The 26,880-nt window shown below is 38.9% G+C and overlaps 1 protein-coding gene across 2 annotated transcripts in view; it reads right to left on the minus strand.

Moving 5' to 3' along the window:
- The window catches only part of PARPBP (PARP1 binding protein), a 53,844-nt gene that overhangs the window by 15,574 nt on the left and 11,390 nt on the right, over positions 1–26,880 (minus strand). For both annotated transcript variants that reach the window (XM_086610306.1, XM_086610305.1), the window contains exons 4-6: positions 24,899–25,069; positions 22,215–22,369; positions 4,649–4,832 (exon numbers count right to left, since the gene is read on the minus strand). In XM_086610306.1, coding sequence (XP_086466432.1) covers positions 4,649–4,832; positions 22,215–22,369; positions 24,899–25,069 — 510 coding nt within the window. The remainder of the gene's footprint in view (positions 1–4,648; positions 4,833–22,214; positions 22,370–24,898; positions 25,070–26,880) is intronic.

The raw sequence follows: 26,880 nt of genomic DNA on the forward strand, positions 1-26,880 counted from the left end.
CATTACATAGCCTGACTTTGTTCAGAAGGACAGGACAAGCAATGAACTGCATTTATCTAACCAGTTAACTGCTTTTAAACAGAGTCTTGAAAAGATCAAATTCTATTTCTCTCTCTATTTGATTATATCAATTAGTGTATGTAGCTTTCAAGAAACCATAGCAACACATGTCAGTCAGTTACTATAAGTTATAATCAATAGCTAGAAATAGCAATTACAGAAATGGTTGTTACTTGGCTTTACAGAATTGGCCTATTTCAGTACCATTTAATTTCCTCAAAATTTATTCTGAACCTCTTCAGTCATTACATCACCCCATCATAGATTTTTATAAAATGTCATGTGTGTCACAATAAATTTGTCTTAATGAGAAAAGTACAAATTTGGCATCATCTTGACTGAATACACAAAGGAAAAAAAAAATCTTTGGAATATAACATAACCTCCTAATTGCCAAAAGATGACCTTCAGAAATCTCATGTACTACAACAACTGTGACTTGGTCTACTAATCATGGACTAAAATCTTATAGTCCAAAGCAAGGCACAACAAGAACTTAAGGCAAGATGACAATCTCTGACATAAAAATCTTATTTATTATTAAGCTTAAAATAATGACTTACATTATTTTTTTAAAAAAAATTGTTGATCAGTCTTTCAAGAGCAGTGACCATTAGCTACTCCAGACTATTCTGGTTAGTTCCAGAAACACTAGCCAGATTCCATCTACAGTAGTAATTTTCTCAGGAAGAAATTAATCATAATTCCTATTAGTCACTCATACAGGCTTCAACACATAGTAGTGCTCCTGCTGCATAAACTAATAACTTTTCCTGGAGCTCTAGATTCTTATAAAACAGGTATTTGCAGGAAAACTGAGCAATGATGGAAGAAAACTGCCACTGCCAGGAGAAAAGCAAATGTTTTTCTAACAAAGTAACTCTTTTCAGGTACATTTTGTAAGGAAGCAGCCTTTCGCAGAGCTAGTGGAGGCATCATATTCAGCACTATAGTTAAGATCATATTTTACATTTGCGCTCAAAGAAATTATTTGACATCTTACATATGAAAAAACATAACATTCTATCAAAACCAGAACTTATTCTGAATTCAAATTTTCTGAAAAACTACAGCATCAGAGTTTGGGGGTTTCTTTATAAGGTAAAAAAGAAAACGCAATTTAAAAACCACAAGCTATATGTGAAACTCAGCACAGAGCATTAATCTTCGCTGTCCTTAGATCTTAATGAAACAATACAGATGCTCCAATTTTTTTTTATACAGCTCATTCATTTGGAAAACTTATGGGAGTTTTTCTTGTTTGTTTTGGTTTTTAATTAGTAATGGGAGGGTTCTTCCCTGTTTTTCTACAGGAAGAACACAAGGGTTCTTCCCTGTTCTTCCACACCAAGCTCCACTAAACTATGCAATTTGATATCAGTCTTTTAACATTTTCTAAGGTCCCTTTTCCACCCGACTGTGAATCACATATTTAAGAATTATCATTAAAATACACGTTAATCACACAATCTTCACAAACTTCATTTACATAAACAAAAAGAACTCCCCACATCAAAATCAAAATAGCATTATCACAACACCGACAAAGGTAGACGATTTGCACACACTCCACTCCTCATCTCTTCACTACAATTACAAAACCAAAAATTCCCCACACTTACTCCATTCTGAGCAATGTTCAGTCCATATTTTGCCCATTACTTCTGCTAATTACTGTCTTTATCTCTAATTCCTCAGGGCCCACATTGGGCACCGGAAAAGACTGTGGTGAGTTGACCTTGGCTACCTGCCAAGTGTCTACCAAGCTGCTCTATCACTCCTCCTCCTCAACAGGACAAGGAGAGAAAACATGATGAAAAGCTCATGGGGTTGAGATGAAGACAGCGAGTTCACTTACCACTTACCATCATGGGCAAAACAGACTTGATCTAAGGAAATTAATGTAATTCATTGCCAATTAATCAGAATAGGACCCCTCCCTTCTTCCCAGACTCAACTTGACTCCCAACTCTTCCACCTCCTTCCCCCCAAGCAGCACAGGTGGATGAGGAGTGATGGTTGTAGTCAGTTCCTAACGTTTCCAACAACATCAGGATACAACCATCTTTGCTATTTTCTTCCTCAACAAGGATACTGGTAAACATTTCTACAGAGTAATTAGACTATGAACTTGACCTATGGAGAAAAATAAGAAACATGAACTATTTTGGAAAAGCATTTTCTCTTTTTTTTTTGGTGAATTTCTCTAAGAATGAAGTTATATTAAAACAGTTTAAACAGTTTTGTCTGGTGTCATGGTTTGATGTGGAGGGGGGGGTGGTTCTGGTGGCAGGAGAGGGATTTTGCTCCCTGTGACCTCCCCGGTTTTGGAACCGGGTTAGGCTTAGTTCTGGCCACCAGATCAGACTGCCATCCCTCTCGGGATTGAGCCAATAGGGCGCCTCTGCGAATCGCCCTATTTAAGTCAGGACAAGGGAACCGGAAAAGGTGCTTCGCCCAGGATTGAGGAGAGAAGGGAGGAGGGCACTGCCCCCGCTCCCTGGCTGCCGGCAGGGCAGCTGCCTGCGTCGGGCCGGCGCCACCCACGGAGAATGGCGGCAGCGGAGCCAGCTGGGGAACTCCGGGGCACCTCACTCCCGGGGTGCCCACTGGGCTGAGTTCACCTGGAGAGGACTGAGATCTGAGAGAAACAGCTGCATCGACAGCAGGTCAGTGAGGATGGAGCAGGAGGAGGTGTGCCGGAGCCGAGTTTCCCCTGCGGCTGATGGTGAGATAGCAGGCGGCCCCCCTGCAACCAGGACGGCCTCGGTGGAGCAGAGACACACTCGCAGCCCGTGGGGAGAAGATGCCTGAGCCTGACGATGGTCGTGTTGGGGTGCACGACAAGGCAGAAAGGCATCTGGAGTCTGCGTGACGACCCACGCCAGAGCGAGTGGCTACAGCTCCCTAAGTACCCGAGACTGTGGTAAAGCCCACACCGGAGCAATCTGTGGGGAAGGATTGTTTCCAGTGGGCTGGACTCACGCTGGAGAAGTTTGTGGATTTTTCCTCGTGGGTAGGGGATCCATTGGAGCAGGGGAAAAGGGTGTAAGGACTCCTTCTCCTTTAAGAAAGAAGCAGCAGTAACAGCACGGAATGAACTGACCTGCACTCCCCCAGTCCCTGCCCCCTGTGCTGCTGGGGGGAGGAGGTAGAGCCGGGAGGAAAAGGAAAGGGAGGGGAAGGTGTCGGTTTTAAGATCTGGTTTTGTTTCTTTCTGTCCTCTCAAGTAATCGGTTTTTCTGTTTCCCTTTGTCCTTCTAAGTAATCATTAATAAACCCATTTGCTTTGAGAAAGCCCTGTCTGGTTTGCCCGGGACCATGGTTGGTGGGTGCTCCCTCTGTTCCTGTCTCAACCCTCAGTCCCTTTGGTTTTTTTTTCCCTCTCCTCTCTACTTTACTGGAGAAGGAGAGACTGTGTGAGTTTTAGTTGCTAGATCAGCCTAAAACCACGACACCTGGCTTACAGGGATCTAAATTTTTAAAACTTTTATCAGTAATACAAGTAGCTAAATAAAGACAGAACTGCTAACGGTGATGAATTTTTCAGATGTGGAAAAGAAAGAAATAGAAGGATATGAAAGGGAAACAGGGAAATAGAGTGATGAAAGATTCAGGGGAAACAGGAAAAATGAGGATGAAATATATACTCCAACTGCTCAGTGGGAAGACACATTTAAACCAGTTTAACTACCACTAGGGTCTGGCTGGTTTTAGCTGCCATAGAAAAGGAAAAGCACATTAAAAGTCTGATTAAAATTTGTTAAAAATCTTATGTTACTATGGAGAAATTTCAGTGATTTCACAAAACAAAGCATTCTAATAATGTACACACATTCAAGTTGTCTGTAAGTTTAAAAAGTTTCCTAGACATTACATTAGACATTTTATTTATCAACAATGTAAAACAAAATAATTGAAGTTGGTTAATGTCTTCATCACAGAAAGGATCACAATATAAACCTGAGTAGATTCAAAGTAGAGAAACCACAAATAGAAAACCTGTATTCTGCTGTCCACATCTGACTTCAAGAACTTTAAATATCCTGATTCCTTCCATTAAACTAACATCATTAATAGTTTCATTAGTATCTTGAAACACTAAAAGAAAAACCTTACACTTGGATTGTTTGGGGTTTTATTTTTATTCCCCTCTCACTGTCCATTTCACCATGTTTTGGACATCTTTCATGTTTAACCTTATTTTGAATGTCTGACCCTTAGAAATACTTGATGTCAAGCTAATTAAAACCTATGTATTTTAATCAAAATTACCGATATATGTTCTCAAATCTTAATTCCACTTTCATGGGTTTTTGTTTCTTTTTTTAATTTTTTATAGCACTACTGCCTTGAAATCCACAGCAAACCTGACAGTTATAAGCATCTGCATCTTCCTCATGTGTAAGTCTTTCAACAGGTTTAAAATCACAGTGTAGAGGAAATTACACTGCTCTGTACTGCTAGGAAAAGATAATACGGTATATAAATCCTTTAAAAAATAATAATAAAATAATTTTAAAAAACTAACAGGCAAAAGCTTTCTTGTAAAGCTAAATAGTAACAAGAACAAAAGAAGCCTCATTACCCGTGCTGGACTGACTCCAGTAGTGCTGGCAGTCAAGACTTCATGTTGTGAATCGATAATATTTTTAATCTTCAAATCCAAATCTCGTACAACTTCCTCTACTGCCTGACAGAAAGGATCCCCATTGCTTCGGCCTTTTATCAAATGCATCTTCACTGTTGACAGAATTCGCCCCCCTGCGATTCTGAAAATAGGCACAGGGTCATCTCCACATTAATCTTGGCAGCACTTTAGTATACCTATTAATGTTGAACATAACCAGTCTTCACAGTTAATCAAAACTCTTCAGAGAACAGCTTTGATCTTTTAAATCAGACAGCGGTGTGGAAGTATTGTCTAACACAATAGTTTGCTAAAATAAAAAAAAAGATTAGAAGGAAAGGTAATGAATTCACATTCAGTAATACTCTGAGCTGCAATACAAAACTAACTTCTCCATATAAGTTCAAAGAAAAGTACTTTCTTTAAACCCACAGTTACTGTTTTGCTCATAAGCTGTTAGGTGTAAACAAAATGTTTCACTGGAACACGCATTTCAATTTAACAGCCTATTAGACTTTGAGTCTTTTGTGCTTCATGAAAGTGCTTCAAAATATCAATCTGCTTTCTATTTTATTTAAATAGACAGTAATTAGACTAGATGAATACCACTGCCATAAAAACACACACTATTAATCTTTTTTCATCAATTAGAAAAAATGCCTACAGAAAAGAACTTAGTAGTTTAATTATGAAATGTCCATGTAGTTTGACATAAAAAATACAAATAATTGAATATGATTGATATAGAGGCTTTATTTCAACTCTTCTCATAGAAAGATAAGAAGGCATTTGTGAGTGCACTTAAACTATGTTCAGACTGTTAGTTTCATTTCATGGTCCTGTACCTTGAACCATCCAACGCTGTATGTATGATAGACTACTTTTGGGATCACTTCTGGATTAGAACTACCAGGTCTCTCCCCAATAAAACTCTGGAGTGATTAGCAGTTAGTTGTACAGATGATGCTCCAATAATTGCCAGTATTGAGAGAACTACACCCTGTCTTTTTCCCCTCAGACTGGCAAGATCCACTTATTCTATAAAAATGGAAATATAAACGGCTGCCAGGTAGACTGCATTTATCCTGGGCATGGAAAAAAAAAAAAACCACAATTCTTGAAGAATCACAAGATCTTTATGTTTTCTTGTGTTCAAAAAATGGTTACAGGGACTGACACTCTTGTGACGGTGCACCTTGATTTACCCCAGACCTGGTGAATGAGAAGTAGCAGTTACAATTTCAAGAATTCCACTGGCCATTTATAAGTGCATCTTTCCACTCAGAGGTTGAAAGTGCTGCCCTGAAAAATGCTGCTCAAAAGTAATAAAATAAAATAACTTAAATCTTATAACGAGAGGGAGCATAGTCCCATCACAAGAATGGAAAAACCAAGTGCTAGGAGCAAATTGCTCATTTTGCAAATGTAATGTGTGGTGAGTAGGTGCAAAAGCCACACGAAGGTACAAAGGTAGGAATTGCTAGTCATAAGGCACTACTATGAACTACGACTATGAACCAGGTTAAGTAAATTAACTGAGAGATCACAGACCTTATCTCAGAGATAAAAGACACAGAGATAAATAATTTTGTCCAGTACCTACACAAAACGTTAAGTGAAAGACTATGTTTTACCACTGCTTGAGCTTGGGCAAATTAAAAAAAAGCGTTACAAGAACAACTCAGCTCTCCTATATCATAATGCATCTCTTCCCAAAAACACTTTGAAGTTACATGCTGTTCAGAAACTTTATCAATTCTCCACTCTTCTCAAAACATGAACCCAACATCTGGACCAACAAAGTTGATTATAATCAAGATTCCACTCACCTCACCAAGCAATCATTTATCTTCTGTTTAGCATCACATATATATAAGGACTTCGTTTATTTCCCTGTGACGTTTGTCTTCAATTTCATTCTCTTTCTGCTTATTTTCCTCAACCTTCTCGGTGTGGTAGTCTACATTTCATTTTTAGCTCTAATTTATAGGGTTTAATTGATTTCTTTCCCTTTTATGTTTTCATGTACAGTTATTTTCACCTTTGAATACCAACTGATAACACATGTAAGAATAAAGGAAGAAATAAAACCATAACAAGAGGCACAAAGGACCCATTCTTTAAAATAAAAAGAAAAAGCTTCCCAGGAAAAATACGTAGAACTCTATGTTCAGAAAATATCATGAACTGAAATTAGAGACTGGGACAGCACTCAGAAGAAGTATGATAAACATTTTTTCTCTTCTTACAAGCAAAAAAAACTTTCAATCACCACATTTTTGACAAAAAAAAATTCCAATGAAGCTAGATATGCTTGCAATTATAAGTTCAGTTACGAGACTGATATCCTGTCAGATTTTTTTTTCCAAAAATGTTTCATAAAGCCTAAGTATAATAAAAGCAGCAAAAGCAATTCTGTTCATTTTGAACTCCTGATCTAAGAATTTTTCCTTTAGTCAGTCTGCTTCACAATCTAGTGCAATAATCCATCTTCCCTCTCCAATTAACCTACAGTTTCTTTTTCCAGACTTGGAGAAACACTAGCCATTTTCCTGCAAAACCTAATTGGATAGAATGGCCAACCCTAAAGGGTAGCCTTGCATTTAACAGCAGAATTACTGAAATTTTACTTTCCCCCCCCCCCAAGACTTAAGTTTATAGTCCAAATCAAAGCAGAAACACAGCACGTTGAGTGTAACCTAGCATCAGTCTATCTAGCTCAGACACCAATAGTTTTGATTTAACTATATTAGGAACTGTACAAAACAACTCCACATTATTCACACATCCTGAACTTTTGAGCTGCTATTGGCACCTACAGTAGAATTTTTAGATATATCTATGATGCTACAAATCACAGCTCTGAAAAAAAAAAACCAACCAAAAAAACACCAACAAAACAAAGCAATGGCAAAGGCTTTATTACTCCAGGTGACATAACCAAGAGTGAGAAGACTAATTTTTCAATTTCCTCCATGTTTTCACCTACTTTACCTAAAAGGATACCTTGCAAATTAAAAGAAACACACATTATTTTGTACACATTAATTTCTGAAGATGAATTTTAGAATTCTAGTTGGGAGAATCTTCATGAAATGAAACTGCGTGTCTAAACTCACATAAAATATAAAATAAGTAAGCCAGGCTAGGTAAGAATAGGAATTGAATCAGAGGAAAAGTAGTTCATTTATATTGTTTCCTGTTAAAAGACATGGAGGGAACCGCGCCAGAGATCTTGCTGTTTTGGCTTATTCTGGCTGAACAAGACTCCTGTAAATAACTTAGAAAATCTCAAGTTAACTTAAAACTTTTTTTTTGGCTCTTTTCCAGGTCAAAACCAAATATTTCCACACAATTCTTTTACAGATTAAAGATTATTCAATTCACATTAGATTTGCAGGCTTGGTTAAAACAAAAAAACTCGTGCTTTGCAGAAATTTAAGCACAATGTATGCACTTAGCCAAAAGAAAACTCACCATTTAAAGTTTCTCTGCACATAGGTCAAGAACCATCCAGATCTTAGAAAGGATAGTCATTAAAAAGAAAAAAAAAAAGAAAAGAAAGAAAAAAAAAAAGATGCGGATGTACCTCTGCTCTAAAAACCACAATTTGATCTAACCACAAGAGAATGAAAAGTTCAAGGGGAAAAAAAATTATCCAGTGCAAGTTGTAGTTGTCAAGAGATAAGAAGAGAGCACTGCTGAAGAAAAATTCTGTCTGAGATGCATATAGGAACTGTAGCCAAGTCTCCTGATGCTTCTTGCCAAACTGCTTTTTTTCCCCCCTCAGCCCTAAACTGATACCTTCCAAAATAATACCTTCCAAAAAGAAAAGCATTGTATTAAATGGGTTATATCTGTTCCATAAATATTGCGCTGAACCGAAAACTCCAAGACAGAGAAGCAGGTGAAAGGATTGACTGAAGTTATCTTTGAAAGCTAAGTTCAGTCCTTTCTGCCTACAGGTATCTTGAGCTTATGTACATCATTATAATTTCCACACATTGTACATGCATATGCATGTATATATGCTGGAAGAAAAAGTATTATCATACATATAGCACTGGTTATTAGTTTATTAAGATAATCATGCCCTTAAATTTAAACACTATGCTCTGTGACTGTATTACTTTGTAGCTTTTCACTGAGAAAAAAAAGCTGTGATATAAAACATTTTCTATGTTTATTTTTTTGCCTCTACTACCTAAGGCCAACTAAGGATATTTGCTATTAGAAGTAAAGTTCATTTAATCTCTTTTTCTCCCCATATTCCTCCTTTTCCAGGAAAGAGTTCCAGTCCACCATCAGATATACACAGTACTAACTGGAGCAAAGAAAAGGAAAAGTTTATTCATACTTCAACTAGAATTTACATTAACAGGCCAAGACATAAAATGCTGATCTACTGTTTGTGAATTAGTACTGAAACAGTGCCATAACTTATCCCATTTTACATCATGATATGATATAACAAAATAAGTTATGTTGTGAGGTTTATTTTATTGGTTTTGAATATATTTATAAAATGTTGAATCCACCTCGTTTGTGCTATTTCATGAGTACTTCAAAGCTTACTACAGAAAGCCCTAAGAAACCATGTCTAGCAGTTTCAGAAATTATGGTCAAGCCAATCACAGTAGGAGAGGCATTCTTTTAATCTCTTTATATATGACACGTAGAGCACAAATGGAAATAGCTGGGGCTCTGTCCATGTTTATAGAGCCCTTTCTGTGGTAAAAAGAATAACAAAAACCAACTTAAGAAATAGTAATCTTGAACATGAAACTACACATTAATTCAACAAGAAAAGTAATATTTGATTGCTTTAAATAGAACTACGTTAACTGAGCAACTTCAATTCATTAGTAGGACTTCATTGTTAGTGAGGTTTAAAAAGATTCAAAAAAAACATGTACACAGAAGGAAAATGAGTTAAAAACATATTTTACAGCAGTGAAAGTTAAGAATTTTTATCTTTCTTAATTCTGAAAGAGCAGAAAAACTTAATTGAATTCAAGAATAAACCTGTGTTCAAGGCTTTGAGGAACCTGGTAGCAGAAGGTGTCCCTGCCCATGGCAGGGGGGGTTGGAACTAGATGATCTTTGAGGTCCCTTCCAACCTAAACCATTCTATGATTCTATGATCTAAGGCAACAGAGAACTGGAGAGACCTTGTTCCTTTCCGGTCAAGGTGCCTGCTAACAAGTTTGCTCTGATGTTTCATTCAGAACATAAGCTGCTAACATGAAATATTGTAGGATCAAGTGCTTTGGTTTAGCATCCATGGTCTTTTAATCACATTAAAGGAGGACTCCTATCACATCCAGTCAGTATTAAACATATGTCAGTTACCACTACGACAGATGTTGTAAAATAGCAATGTTTTTAAAAATGCTAATAGTATGATCTTCTATTCAGAGTCATGTACAACAGTATTTCTTTATTCAAAGGGTATGAACTGAAAGAAACCTCAACTAGAAAACCCACTGCTATTTTTATCTATGATAAAAATAACCAAAGAAAATACACCAGAGTAATTATAAACACTAAAAAACCCAACTCTTTAGAAATAATCAACTTCCACAGTCTGGCAGGGAACATTCAGACCCAAAAGCCTGGGATCCAACAGTACAGTTGTGATCTTCCACTGAGTGGACTCAGCAAATTACAAATGTAACCGTCAGCACGTCTGTTCAGTATTCCATGCTAAGTGCATAGCAGAAGAGACCTAGAACCAAGCACCCTTTCCCTTCTTCGATGGCCTGCACTATTATTCATTTACTTCAGCAGCTGGAAAGGGTCCAACACACACTACCATCTTGCATTATACAGTTTCAATTTACTCCCTTAATTCCTCATCCACAAACACCAGGACTGCTGGGTGGGCGAGTGAGGGAATAATGTGATTGCACAATTAAAGACTGTTACTGCATGCATCTCAGGAGACTGAATTAAGACTTCACTGAGAGCCTTTAAGTGTTTCATTTTACAATGTTCAGTTAACTTTTTTCAAAATAACTAGTTCCCAAACATTTTAGATCAACTGACAGAAGGAATTACTTATCTTCAGCACGAACCAGCTCTAAAAGAGGTGTAGACAGTTCAGGTGGGATTTATCTCACCTGTCTTGTAGCCAGAGAAAACCAGATGTTTACATGAAGACGAAATGAATCACATGCTAAAAGTGCCTTATTTGCATCAGTGCTTCTACAGGGAGCTTTAAAAAAAGTACAATGTAAAACTCTGCTTGTTAACTAAGCACCATATTAATCATATCTTCTGTCATTGACGGCTTCTACTGAAAATATTCTCAGATTTTGTGCCCGCTTTAACCTTTTTGCTTTATCTTATCTGTGTCCTAGTTTTATCTATTTCTATCTCATTTTTCTTATCAAACCATTTTTTCTTACGTTGAGGTAACTAATTTGTAAGAAACTAATTGCATGTCTTGTCTATTTTGTTTCTACTGAGATTATCACATAAACAAGCTCCTCTGCTTACCTAAAATCTAAATGACATCAGCAAGAGCTCTTACAGAACTGAGGTCTTAGTGTACAACGTTAATATGAAGCAGAAGTACTTTTATTTATTTTCTGGAAATACATCTTTTGTCAAAAAAAAACAAAGTAGTATACAGAAGAAGAAAAAAAAGTTAAGGCTATGTGCAATATTCAAAACCTGATAAAAAGCAGAACAGACTCCTGAAGCCTATTCCAAGAACAGAAAAGAATATATCAAAATTCTATTATACTAAGGTCAACATTTTTCTTCATTCATTTCAACTTCTCCAAGAGGAAAAAATAGATGACAAACAGATAGCCATCTAACTTATGTAGTAGGAGCAAATGTCTTAAAACAGATTAAACACATCTAGTGGTCATGGAGTGGGAGAGGATCACAGCCTTTTTCTTTGTTATGGATTTAGGAAGCTGTCTTAGAACTTGGTAACAATTGAAAAGTTATCTAATTTTTAAATTTAGAACTATATGAAGGGAGTAGAAATCCAAATGTCTTCTCAAACACAAAGAAGCACGATGTCAACTAGAGCTTCATCTACCTGGATAGAACAGCAAGACAAAACTTATCTAAGTAATGATACAAAATATAAATGCTCTTAATAGAGCATTAACTGTGCTTTTAAAATCAAATTCAATGTTTTTTATAATTATGTTATAGGCGTAAGTTTAAAAAAATTAGTAGTTCATGTTAATTTAATTTCAAAATTTCAACAATAAAATTGTGTCAGTCAACTTATCCAGATTTTAAACATATCTGCAAAAGAAAAAAGTAAATATGTCAAAACATTCATAGTATTCAAAAATTTCTCCTCTAACAACAGATGCATCCACTATTACTCTAATTTTTTAAACCATATGGAACTAAGTATTAGGTGAAGACCCTACCTTAGACTCTTCAGAGTTTTGTGGTTTATTAGATCCACAATGAAAGCGCAGCAAAAAAGAATCCTGTTGCTAAGTACTTTTCCATGTTGCTGCTGCTGCTTTTGCTGTATTGCCAAAAATTTCTATCTTTGGCTTCTTCCACCAAGCTAAGAGTGACTCTTCCTCAGGAAGTACCACCATCAAAAAAAAATCTGGTACCTTCCCAAGAACTTACTGAAAAAAAACCAAAGTTGGTGTTCTGTCAGTGTCTGCTCTCACTAAGGTTAATTTTGGATATTCTCCATACCAAGCAATGCTCCTCAAGCACTGTGACGAAGCTACTATAAAACTAAAGTATTCTTCTCAGAATAAGAATCTTGATGAATAGCCATGATGAGTGTTCCATGCTACAGTTCCATCATTCCATCATAACATATCCAAGTTAATAGCTCCTTCTAGACATAATCACTTTCCTGCAACTTACTGAGTGTTATCTGTATCACAGACCCTGGGTTCTCGCCCAGCCCTCCAACATCTACTGGAAGAGCATCACAATACGAGCCAAGATTTCCAGAAGGTGTCAGGCATGCTGGATGAGTGACACAGGGTTACAGACAGCTAGTTCTGCCATTCACTAACAAGGAAGTATTGGTTGGGGATATGGAGGAAAAAAAATAAAAATCAAAGACAGCCTCAGTTGTACCAATCATGAACTACTAGAGTTCAAGATGCTAGAGGAGTGAGGAAAGGAAGTAGAAGAACATAGACTGTGACTTCAGGAGAGAAGATTTCAGCTTATTCAGTGGACTGGTATATGGAGTTCCATGTGAGAAAGTTCTGAAAGGAAAAGGAGCTCGGGAAAGCTGACATGTTATTAATAACAGCATATTACAAGCACAAGAACAGTCCATCACAATACTCAGGAAATGCGTAGAAACAGTAGACTAGCTTGGCTAAACAGTGAACTAATGACAGCTTCAATGCAAAAAGGTTTTACACAGGATGGGAAAGAAGGGACAGGTGTCATGGTTTGATGTGGAGGGGGGGTGGTTCTGGTGGCAGGAGAGGGGTTTTGCTCCCTGCGACCTCCCCGGTTTTGGAACCAGGTTAGGCTTAGTTCTGGCCACCAGATCAGACTGCCATCCCCCTCGGGGTTGAGCCAATAGGGCGCCTCTGCGAATTGCCCTATTTAAGTCAGGACAAGGGAACCGGAAAAGGTGCTTCGCCCAGGATCGAGCAGAGAAGGGAGGAGGGCACTGCCCGCGCTCCCTGGCTCCCGGCAGGGCAGCTGCCTGCGTCGGGCTGGCACTGCCCACGGAGGATGGCGGCGGCGGAGCCAGCTGGGGAACTCGGGGGCACCCCACTCCCGGGGTGCCCACTGGGCTGAGTTCACCTGGAGAGGACTGAGATCTGAGAGAAACAGCTGCATCGACAGCAGGTCAGTGAGGATGGAGCAGGAGGAGGTGTGCCGGAGCCGAGTTTCCCCTGCGGCTGATGGTGAGATAGCAGGCGGCCCCCCTGCAACCAGGACGGCCTCGGTGGAGCAGCAACCCACTCGCAGCCCGTGGGGAGAAGATGCCTGAGCCCGAGGATGGTCGTGTTGGGGTGCACGGCAAGGCAGAGAGGCATCTGGAGTCTGAGTGACGACCCACGCCGGAGCGAGTGGCTACAGCTCCCTAAGTACCCGAGACTGTGGTAAAGCCCACACCGGAGCAATCTGTGGGGAAGGATTGTTTCCAGTGGGCTGGACTCACGTTGGAGAAGTTTGTGGATTTTTCCTCGTGGATAGGGGATCCATTGGAGCAGGGGAAAAGGGTGTAAGGACTCCTTCTCCTTTAAGAAAGAGGCAGCAGTAACAGCACAGAATGAACTGACCTGCACTCCCCCAGTCCCTGCCCCCTGTGCTGCTGGGGGGAGGAGGTAGAGCCGGGAGGAAAAGGAAAGGGGGGGGGGAAGGTGTCAGTTTTAAGATCTGGTTTTGTTTCTTTCTGTCCTCTCAAGTAATCAGTTTTTGTTTCCCTTTGTCCTTCTAAGTAATCATTAATAAACTGTTTTGCTTTGAGAAAAGCTCTGCCTGTTTTGCCCAGGACCATGGTTGGTGGGTGCTCCCTCTGTTCTTGTCTCAACCCTCAGTCCCTTTGTTTTTTTTTCTCTCCTCTCTACTTTACTGGAGAAGGAGAGACTGTGTCAGTTTTAGTTGCTGGATCAGCCTAAAACCACGACAACAGGTTACAAAGAAATAATCTAGAAACATTGCCCAGGCATTTACGGATGTTGTCAGGAAAGCCAAAGCTCAGCTGCAGTTGAGACTTGCAAGGAATGTTAAAGCAGCTTCACCTGACGCTTTTGTATTAAAAGGCTGAACAAAGCAAACAAGGCACTGTTGCTGAAAGGCAGGAGATTTTGCAACAGTGGACACAGGTGAAACTGAGGTACCCAACACCTTTTTTGCCTCAGTCTTCACCAGCATGGTCTCCCAGGTCTCTGATTAGAGAAAGTTTTCAGAGGAGAACTACCAGCACTATCAAGGATAACGTCAGGGTTTACTTGACAGAACTAAGCCCATATAAATCCTTAGAACAAATGGGCTGCATCCAAGAGCTCTACTAGAACTGGCTGATGTCCTTGTAAGGCCATTCTATACCATTTTTGAAAGGTCATGGTGATCAGAGGAGGTCCCTGATAAATGGAGAAAAGCAAATGTTTGCAAAAGAGACCAACAGGACAGTTTGAGGAACCACAGGATCATCAGCCTCACTTTGTTCCCCGAGAAAATAATGTAAAAAGTCCTCTGGGAAAACATTTCTGGGCATGTGAAGGATTAGGTGGTGGCTGGCAACTGTAAGTGTGGATTTATCAAGTGTAAATTATGCCTGATCAATCTGTTTGCCTCCTATAACAAAACAACTAGCTTTGCAGACCAGGGGACAATGGTGGATGCCATTTAGCTTGACTGTAGCAAGGCTTTCAACACTGTCATAAAACATTCTGAACATACAAGTTTGGGTGTTAGAGTCTGGATGGATGCACAACTAGAGTTGAAAACTGGTTGGATGATCAGGTTCAGAAGGTAATAAACATGTACTATATCTGGAGGACAGTAACAAATGGATTGCTATAGGGGCCTATCCTGGAACCTGTTTGGTTCTGTTTGGGTTTTTTTTTTTTTTCCCCTTTTCAATGTCTTTGGCAGTGATTCGGTGATAAAAATACATGCTCATCAAGTTTGTGGATGACATCAAATTGGATGGAACGGTCAATATGCTTCAGGGCAGAGCTGCCATGCAAAGACACCTAAACTGATGGGAGGAATGGGCTGACAGGAACCATAAGAAACTCAACAGGACATGCAAAGTCTTGGAAAAGGATAACCCCTTGCAATGGTACAGGCTGAGGAGCAGCTCTGTGCAAAAGAACCTGGGAGTCTTGGTGTACGTTCAGCAAGCTAAACGCGAGCCAGGAGTGTGCCTTGGCAGCAAAGAAGGCCAACAATATCCTTGGCTGCATCAACAGTAGTGTAGCCAGTAGTCTGAGGAATGTGATTATCCCTTTCTAATCAGCACTCATTGGACCAGACTTAGAATACTGCATCCAGTTTTGGGCCCCCCAGTCCAGGAAAGACACTGATAAACTGGAGCAAGTTCAGCAGAGGGCTGCCAAGGTGGTCAGGGAGACATGCCCTGTGAGAAGCAGATAAGGGAACAGCTTGTTCAGTCTGGAGAAAAGAAGGCTTCAGGGCGATTTACTAACAGCTTTCCAATACGTACAAGAAGGTAACCAAGAAAATGAAGCCAGGCTTCTCACATTGGCAGTTAGTGAAAGGAAAAGAGACAACAGGCGTAAATTGAAACAAGAGAGGTCCCAACTCAACATAGAAAAAAAAACTTTTCACCACGAGGACACTCAAGCAGTGGAACACATTGCCAAGAAGGTGATTGTGCAGTCTCCATCCTTGGAGGTTTTCAAAGCCTGACTAGATAAAGGCCTGAATAACCTAGGCCGACTCCATAATTGACCCTGCTTTGAGTAGGGTATTGAGCCAAAACTTCCTGATGTTCACTCCAACCTTAATTATATTAAGATCCTAAGATTAAGGAGTTCTACAGGCAATGTTTTGCACATGCTTGCACAACTTTCTAGCAAAGCAACTTTAGAACACAAAACTCCAGGGCTGCGTGAACACTATCCAATTATCTCAAACATTCAGCACAAGACCAGATAACCCCTCGTACGCTTTCTCTCCTAAAATACTACTACATCTCCAGATGCAATCACAGCTTAACAAAATCTACACATAAGAAGTAGCATTTTGAAAGCTCAATGCACTAATCCACATGCGTGATCAAGTCAAGCTGTACAGCTTCTACAATTGATTGTAGAAGACGGCTCACAGATCTGAAATGAAGACCCACTCTGAAGCATCACAAACGCTGATACGCGTTGAAGGAAGCAATACGGCCAACTTTAAACAGCTACGACCGTGAGCTGTACAATAGTGTCACCTAGTGGTCAGCGCTTGCAGCCAAGTCCGGGCCCAATTTAAGAAAAAAATTTACTGTCCACCTACCACTTTGCTACTCTACAAAGTCAGGGGGGACTTTGCGTGTGTGTGTATATATATATATTTAAACATGCACACACATATCTATATGAACGAACAAATGCAGTAACCAATAAGACAAATGCTTTTCCATCATTCAGTTTTAAGTCACGCACACCTTTTATGAACTTGAAAAGAGTCATTCCAGAAATACAATAAGTTAGTGATTTCCAGATGCAAGAAGCATTTTTGTCTGGCCTAAAAGAGAAGGATTTCCAGAAGGATGGATCCGTACTGCACTTTCTCATTTATACAAATAGAAAAGGGCTTCCAGATCGTCACGGTACAACAATCACCGACTTCACTGACAAATACACCTCTTCAGAAAAAGATCCAGTGGTTTGCTTTTGACAGGAGAAAAATGCAACCTTCTCCTGATCTTAGCCATAGTTTCACATGACGTTGTCTCTCGTGACATAGATAAGCTCAAGAAGTGTGATTCACAGGAGGACACTGTTGTGTAGATCTACAAAACTGATTGGGAAATCATAGTGTGAGAGTAGGTTGCTGTGGGTAGGGCAGGCTATAAGTCAAGATCAAATTATCTTGTAAAATGGGAGCAAATACTGACCAAAAAAGGTGAAAATTGTTAGGAACCAGTCGACAGCAGTACACTTCGGCTCAAATGGAAGAATAATAAAGCGCACAAGTAAAGGATGTGGAGCAGGAGCAGCCTTATAGAAAAGGCTACAGATGTTATTTCAGCAGACAAGCCGAGCGTTAGTCAGCAATGTGTCACTATTGCAAGAAAGCAAATTCCATATTGGAATGTACAAACAGGAATGTAACTTTCAAGACACAGAGTAACCTGATAAAGCCTCAGTGGCAGCAGTGTGTCCAGTTTTGGGCAACAAGTTTGAAGAGAAAAATGAAGAGACTAAGAAAAAGTCTAATGGAGAGCAATGAAAACGATGAGCAAGCCAGACAATATGAGCTGTGAGAAACCTCTTCTATCTAGAGAAGGAAGCTTGAGAATGACTATAAGGTTTTTAGAATATAGATAAAACTGGTACAAGGAGAAAGGAAGTGATCTACACTTCACTTCCTTGACAGACAGCATTTAAAATATGGCCTATACTATAGCAAGATGGATTTAGTAAAAATGATGAAAAATGTACTGATCATAGGAGATGCTCTAAACCAGAGTGTATTGAAGGTCTTTGAGAGGAGGCTGAGAGGCTATATATCTCATAAATGCCATTTGTAGAAAACCTTCTTCCTTAGGAAAAGAAATTGATTAGATATGTTGAGATCAAACTCAATAAAGAGCAATCCTAATGCACCAGTTGTCAGACATGGCTGGCTCTACAAAGAGAAAAGAATGGCCACAAACTTAGAAGAGTTATGGGAGGATGACAGTATCACCATTCTATGAGCCTTCCTCTCAAAAGAAAAACCCACCCTCTCCTCTAGAATGAACTGCTGTCCTGGAACCCCAATCTAGAACCAAGAAGCAATGGGAAACCCTATCTAGTACTTGCTCTAGAACCATACAGTGATCTAGAACCTGATCCAGAACCTGGTCTAGAACCATAGAGTGATCTAGGACCCAATCTAGTACTTGCTCTAGAACCATAAGGTGATCTAGAACATGCTCTAGGACCAACTAGTAAGCTAGGCTGTGATTCAAAACAAAACAACTGTTTGGACCCAACAAGTGTTCTACAAGTTCAAGACCATCTTCCTGAACATGAAATTGAGTACATAACAATCAGGGACCAGTAAGCAAAGTGAATCCTGAACTAGTTACATAACAATCTGAACTCCAATCTAGAACCAAAAAGTGATCTAGAACCTGATCTAGAACCCCAGATTGATCTAGAACCCTCTTGCTATCAAATCACCAACTCCACAATTCATCCCTGATCTTGGGAACAACTGCACCAACACCACCCTAGATGAAAACCAGACTTGAACACATCTGGACCCAGACTCTAAGACCCCAGGGTCAACAGCAAGCACATTTCTTTCTCCTTTTCAAGCAAAGGGATTGGGAAATAGGTAGATGAATGCCGATATTAGCTGCCACAAAGCAGCACCACCCCAATACTGATGGTAACTATTTCTACAGGAAATATCTACAAGCTATAGAGAACTGGATAAAGGCAAAAGGTTCTATATTCCTCAGGTGAACAACTCCATGACGTATTTAGCTACATTTATAAACAATTAGAACCAACGTGACTTGGAGTTAGAATTTTAAGTCACTTTGGTTTTTTTTCATATTTTACAGCAAGTTTTTCATTTTAGCCTCAAGACACAGACTGGTAACTCTTGAGTCTCTAGTTTACCAGAGTAGTTAGGAAAACATTGTTTTCATTAGGCATTCTGCAATACTATCAGCCAGATCACCAGGCTGATTTAGAAGATAATTCTTAATTTACCTTGGGAAGTTCAATGTTTCTATAAAACTTTCATTTAGTCACAAGATAATGTTTATCCAGTTGCACTCTTGGGGCATTTCACAAGCATTACAAATTCCACACTATACTGAGAAAAAAGTAACAATATCAAAAAGTCGGACAGCGTTAACAACATATTCTTGATATTCAAACACCAGGAGATATTTCACATCATTAATTTGGGGGGATTGCCATGAAATGTCAAAAACGTCTTTTGAAACCATATTGATGGTTTTACCAAATAATGTTTTGTTAAATAGAAACATGCTAATGTCTCATACAGCTAAACACATTCAGAATTTTTCACTTTCTACAAAGTAGGCAGGTACGGTCAATGAAATAACATCCTCAACAATGCATTCATTTTCAAGCACATTACAGAGCACAAATTTATGACAACAAAGCTTTTGTTTTGAAATTAATTCATATCTTTACTAAAGTTAGGCTTTTCAAGCAAATTAAGGAAATAGAATATTTTCTACTAGCTCTCTAAACATTTTTGCAATGGAGTGCATCAGTTTCTGCCTCCCTGGAGCCCAGGTTAAAGACATCACTAGGAAACTTCCTAGCCTGGTACAATCCACGGACTACCACCTATTATTGCTCTTCTATGTGGGTGGTGATGAAGCCGAAACATGAAGTCCAAGGTCAATCAAGAGACATTTCAGGGCCCTGGGAAAGCTGGTAAGGGGATCTGGGGCACAGGTTACCTTTTCTTCTCTCCTTCCAGTTGCGAGCAGTGACACTGGAAGAAGCAGATGCATCCAATCCATTAACACGTGGCTCCATGGCTGGTGTCATCACCACAATTTCGTCTTTTTTTGACAATGGGATGGGCCACATGGCACCAGGCTTACTGGCACCGGATAGGACTTGCCTTTCTCAGAGGGGAAAAAGGGTCCTAGCACAACAGCTGGCAGGGCTTATTGACAGGGTTTTAAACTAGATTCAAAGGGGGAGGGGGGTAATATCAAGCTTGATAAAGATACACTGGAAGCACCTGAAGAGCAGCAGAAAGGAATTCCAGTCACTCCAGCCAGGAAGTCAGATTCATCTGGGGTCCAACTTAAATGCCTCTACACAAATGCACGCAGCATGAGGAACAAGCAAGAGGAGTTAGAAGTGTGTGCGCACCTGCAGGATTATGATCTTATTGGCATCACAGAGACGTGGTGGGATGAATCCTACGACTGGAGTGTTGGAATGGAAGGATACAGGCTCTTTGGGAAGGATAGGCAGGGGAGAAGAGGAGGAGGTGTTGCCCTCTATGTCAAAGATCAGCTGGAGTGCATGGAGCTGCACCTGGGAATGGATGAGACACCTGGGCACACTGCTGGCTCATATTCAGCCGGCTGTTGACCAACATCCCCAGGTCCTTTTCCACTGGGCAGCATTGCAACCACTCTTCCCCAAGCCTGTAGGCATTGCATGGGTTGTTGTGACCCAAGTGCAGGACACAGCACTTGGCCTTGTCAAGTCTCATACAATTGGCCTCGGCCCATTGATCCAGCCTGTCCGGATCCCTCTGCTTACTTCTGTAAGCACTGAGCACTATATAGATACATATACAAAAACAAAAGCAGTTTTTTACATCGTGAGATTATAAAGTCCATATAGAGTACAAGAAATACTAGAAACACCACAGTACTGCTAGCTTCTGTTCTTCGTCAGTGATACAACCAACATCACCTACATGTATACATGCAACCTAATGATTGTGCCAGAATCTGATGTTGACAAGAGTTACACAGCAAAATGAAATAGATTGTCATACTATCTATACAGAATGACAACAATAGGAATGGAATGCTGAGGAAAAGGACAGCAGGTACATTAACAAGGATAAAAGAGAAAGCAACAGAATAAATAGCTGAATGCTAAAAAGAATTTCTAAGCTCTAGAGAATTCTCCCGATTAGAAAATTATAATTCCCAGCAACTATCCCACTTTGATTTTTCCTCACATCTTAAACAGAGGTAATAAACAAGATGCAGCATTTTATGCTACATTTTGCTGAACTGTACATACCTGAAAAAGTGGTCTTTCCACCCTAAAAAGTTCATGCACATAAATGATTTTCCATTTCTTATTTTTATCAAGTGCCAGATAAGATACAATAAATAAAGAAAAAAGAATACATTAGATGTTGAGTCAAAAGTTTACTTCATCACAAGCACAGATAGCACATCTCTGGCATCCAGGATGTTGAAATGAAAGAAAAAAGAAGCAGAATTAAAGTAGAACAAAAACTGCAAAATAAATTCAGAAATACTTCCCATCTCCAGCTTCAGTGCAATCTGAACAGTAATTTAAATAATGTTTATGGTTTGCTTATAACATTTGTTTTCAAGGGTGTGGATTAGACTCAATTTGAACAAAAAAAGACTCTTTAGTATCAATGACAGAACTATTACAGGTGGTTTGCTGAATTTTTGTATACAAATATTACTGATTATAAATGAAAAAATTACTAACTTCTGTAACACTTAAAAAATCACTATTCTTTGTACTAATGGCAGCACTCACCAATTCAAATTCCTGTGTTACACTTACACTTCTCTCTAATTAATCTCACTTTTATAAGTCTGCCCAAAAGGCTAACTTCAGGTCTTCAGAAACATCCAAAGTCAGTGACTTCACCAGAGCCTTACCAAGAAATAGTTCTTAGGCTTCTCTTATGTAGTTATAAAGAGGAGAAAAGAAAGGCTAAATAATCAATGTCATCATTCAGCAGCAGCAATAAAAAGACTCCTTTATATAAGGGTATACACAACGAAATGACAAAAAGGAAGTCCTTAAAAAGCAAGTAGTAAAGCACATATCAGTTTATGTACTTACCAGACTCACAAGATTAAAATTTTTGGAAGTTTATTTACAAGTAGGGAACTAACCAAGTAGCCATATATACATTGATCAGGTAAAAATTTAATACAAAGAATAACCTCAAAAATCTGCAAGCTCATCTCAATTGTTTTTCCAAACATTTACATTTTCTAATAAGGTTTAAATTGTAAATATTCACTCTGAAATATTAAATAAGTAAACAATTAGACTTCCTTTCGTTTCCTCTCCTTGAGACACATGCACAAGAAAAAATGAAAAGGTGCTTGAAGACAAACATATAACAGAAATTCTATTACCTTGGATTTAAGATTTCGCCAACAATTTCTTGCAGCTTGTCAATAAAATTAACAAAGTTTGAAAGCCCCTTTACGTGAGCTCTTAAAGGATCAAATAATGAAGATGCACAGCCTCTTCCTCCGAGTTCCACGGTTCGGATAAAAGATGTTGCCATCTATTAGGAAATATTCAGAAATACAAAACTGTAGACATATGCAAAACATTCGCATGTTGAAGTGAGCATCTCCTACAGATTTGCAGTGTATAACAGCAGTTGATAGCAGAAATAATCTAACTGAAATCAATAGAATACTTCTTAATGGCAAGCTTTGTACATCTCACCATAAATGTTTACAAGATCAGTACTTAAATAGTGCAGCAGTATTAAAAAACAAACAAACAAAAAAAATCACAAGCCAAATCAACAGTGACCCAGCTATTTTGATATTTACTTTGGCTTTTTGACAGCTTAGAAAGAACTTTATTAATACAGGGCATAGAATTTTTTTTTTGTTGCTGCTGCTGTTTAAGTGCTCATGCAGACCTCACAAGAACCACTCTTATATTCAGAGGGCTGCCTGTGACCCAAGAACAATTTTAGCATAAGCATGTAAAAGTTGACTTCATAGAATGGTTTGGGTTGGAAGACACCTTAAAGATCACCTAGTTTCAACCCCTCTGCCACAGACAGGGACACTTTCCACTAGATGAGGTTGCTCAAAGCCTCATCCAACCTGGCCTTGTAATATATTCATTTTCAGAGGTGCAAACAAAAATAACGCACACTCAAAGCTTCTGAAAAACATGACAGTTAAGGTTTCTGTCATCACAGGTACCCAAATCTGAATGTTTCCATATATTTTTATAAACTGCAAAGACACTGAAAACAAGAGATGTCCCAAAAGCAGTATGCCTTAGAGGACAACTCCTCAAATTTTAAGGCAACAGTCAGAATAAAAAGATTAGCAGTTCTCCAGAAAGGGAAAGTAAAGATAACAATCCAGTATCCTTGACAGAGGCAGTAACATTAATTCTACATATAAATTTTAATTTCTGACTATACAGACTATAAATTATAAAGCTCTTAGAACTGGAAAGAGTACAATTGGAATTACTCTAGCAAAGAAAACAAATCTGCCAGTATTCCTGCCTTTGTGCTAAAGATTTCCTGTGGATCAAGTACAGTTCACAGGATCTTTCCTTCCCAATGGAAAATATTCTGGCTTTGCAGTATTTCTACAAGTCACAGATGCCAGAAAAGACAACTTCTTTACACGGTAGAGAAGTTTCCCCTCTGGCAACTGTGAGGAAGAGGATTTATAATCCAGTCCAAACACACATACTTTTTCATACAATGTTAACAGAGCATTAGGAGCTACAATAATTAATCCTGGAGCTGAGATTCCATAAATTTTCCCTATTTATTCAAGCACAAAAATCAGAATGCAGCTGCTTCAGTGACTGTTACATACTCATACTGTTTTCCCTTGTTCTGCTGTTGTCTGTGCTGAGGCCACTGCATGCAGAATTTGATTATTCCTAATATGAGGGCCTACAGTGGTTCTTTGGAGAAAGAATTCTTACTCATCTTATTCCAACTGTTTTTGAGATGACTCTGTGCTGACTACACCTACTGTAAGTATAAACACACCTCACATATCAAACTAGATTCTTTAGCAACTAAGCCCCTGTGAGCACAGAACATTGATGCTGTAGCTTTTTATATTTCTATACAAAGTCATTGAGGAAAGAGTATACCGCTGTTCCGAGGGTTTTTTCCCAGCTCTGTGCCTTTGAGAATAAAATGAACAGGAGTGTTCCATACCAATCATATCTTGAAGAGTATTTCAAGACTGATCACGCTGCAAAGGGCTGGAAAGCATTACCCTCCCCAAATTCTGAGTCAAAGCTGAAACAACTGCAATGTTGCCCTTTCGAATTTTGGCCTCTGTTCTAGCATACATGTCAAAGGTAGGGTTTTGTCACCAGATTGCTTGAAGAAAAGCAATTTGTACACAGAAATACTTTGGGTTTCAGATGTCTCAAGTTTAACAAACACACAGAAAAATGCTGTTTTACTATTTAACCAAAATACTCACAGCACTTCAAAACTGAAAAGCATTGTAATGCATTGTTAGTGGCCTGGTTTTGTGAATGTTACTGCTGCTTTGTGATATTTATTTAACCCAATCTCATTACTTTTAGAGGTATTTGGTAAGCAGCAACATGTACTCTAATGCCATTTTTTATTCCTTTGTCTTTTTTCTTTGATATGGATACTCATGATCACACTTCACAGGATTTACAGACTTCAAAATCTTAAAAGCAATAACAAGAGGCATATCTTGTAATCATGTTTAAGATAGTAAACTTTTTCAAGATTTCAGTCACATTTTGGATGAACAATCTAAATTGTGTTTAAATCTAAATGCCTGTGTTTACAATACCACATTTTAGAACTCTAGAGGTACACATGCACACAATTATTTTTCTGTGCATCTTTACTTCTCATAACCAAGCAAGCATCCATTTCTTCACATAAAACATCTGTTGCATCTTTTTAACCTAGAAACCATGTTTATAGTGGTTTTTGACTTAGCTTGCAAAAATGTCAGTCTTGCATATGAGATCAAAGCAACATTTCATGTTTATAGATCCATTTCATTGCCTCTGATCTACAGCAAGTTTCATTTGACATACATACCAGGAAAATGGACATTTTTCTATTCTGTGAGGCATGTTTTAGGTTAGTGAAGGCTTCTCTACCAAGTCCTCTGTCAGGGACATTTAGAATATAAGCCAATGCGAGATCATCCTTAGAATTCACCAACAGGCTTAAATATGAACAAACATACTTCTTGGCCAGGATTGTCACCTGTATAAGAAAGCATCACACAAACTGGTCATCCTACTGTTAAATTATGTTATTTTTTTAAAAAAGCTAATTAGATATGTACTGATACGAGTTTTAGAAAATTAAGAATTTCACCTTGCATAATTTCAAAATGCTACTTTATGTATGGTAATTCTGGAAGTATTGACAAAAGCGAGCATGATTAATGTGTTAAAATTACATATAATGCACTTCAAATTTACAAAACATCTGAGGGTTGGATGTACAGCTATTAAAATTCGTTATCAATTTCTATTTAGAAACCTCTTTAGAGATATTCTTTTTCTACCCCAAGGCAAAATACTAGCACTATTAAACCACATAAGGATTTGTCATTAACTTCAAATATGTTAAGATTTTAAACAACTTGCCAGCTCTGTGTCAGATTCAGTAATACCTTGGCTCCCAGAGGATCTCAATCACAGAACTCCACTGATTGAGTTTGGACATAAGCTGGGACCCAGCTCCACACACATAACCAAAACATAACATTGTAAGTGCTTATATTGCAGCACTGATCTGGACTCTGTAAAAGCAACAGTCCCTGAACTGAAGAATTTAGTTTTGTCAAAAGCAAAGAAAACAAACACAAAAAAAAGGTCATTAACAAAAGGAAAGATAAGGAGAAAATACAATTTCTTCTTTTTCAATGGGAAGTATACAACAAAAGTGTAGGCAGTAAAAAAAAATAATCACACACATATGTATGACAGTCCGAAACACAGACTTAAGAGAAGGAAAAAAGAAGGAAGATTTTTTAATACAAGTCAGAGCAGCAAGAAAGTCATTTAGTGGTAGAAGTGCTATCTAGGGGAGAACGTTAGGTCAGAAAATATTCTCTTGTTTGGAAATATTTTGACTTGTACCCAAATATTGAATTGAAATTGCCACTTATTATGAGAAAAGTAAGTCTAGAAACAACTAAAGCTCCAGCATTTCACGCATTGTTATATAGTATTCCGAGATCCTTGTGTTGGGGGTTAAAAGAGTACAAAGAAAAAAATCCAGTATTCCCAGAAAGTCCGCAAGTCCTCTACTGTGACAGACAAACTTTGTTTGCTTTGCTACAGCTACCACTATGGTGGCTATTTAGATTTCTTCTATATGTAACAGAGTATGAGCTAACAAAATGAAAACAAACAAGTTTACACAGAATCACAGAATGTTAGGGATTAGAAGGGACCTCAAAGGATCATCCAGTCCTGCTGGAGCAGGACCACCTAGATCAGATCACACAAGAACGCGTCCAGGCAGGTTTTGAACATCTCCAGAGAGGAAGACTCCACAACCTCTCTGGGCAGCCTGTTCTAGTGTTCTGTTACCCTTACTGGGAAGAAGTTCTTCCTCATGTTTAAGCGGAACCTCCTATGTTCCAGCTTATATCCATTTCCCCTTGTCCTATCATTGGATGCCAGTGAGAAGAGCCTGGCTCCATCCTCATGGCAGTCACCCTTTACATATTTATAAACATTAATAAGGTCCCCCCTCAGTCTCCTCTTCTCCAAGCTAAAGAGATCCAGCTCCCTCAGCCTTTCCTCATAAGGGAGATGCTCCACTCCCTTAATCATCTTTGTGGCCCTGCGCTGGACTCTCTCAAGCAGTTCCCTGTCCTTCTTGAACTGAGGGGGCCAGAACTGGACACAATATTCCAGATGCAGCCTCACCAGGGTAGAGTAGAGGGGGAGGAGAACCTCTCTCGACCTACTAACCACACCCTTTCTAATACACCCCAAGATACCATTGGCCTTCTTGGCCACAAGGGCACATTGCTGGCTTATGGTCATCCTGTTGTC

The sequence above is a fragment of the Tauraco erythrolophus genome, chromosome 4, assembly GCF_009769465.1.
Source record: "Tauraco erythrolophus isolate bTauEry1 chromosome 4, bTauEry1.pri, whole genome shotgun sequence".
In the NCBI taxonomy this organism is placed as follows: Eukaryota; Metazoa; Chordata; class Aves; order Musophagiformes; family Musophagidae; genus Tauraco; species Tauraco erythrolophus.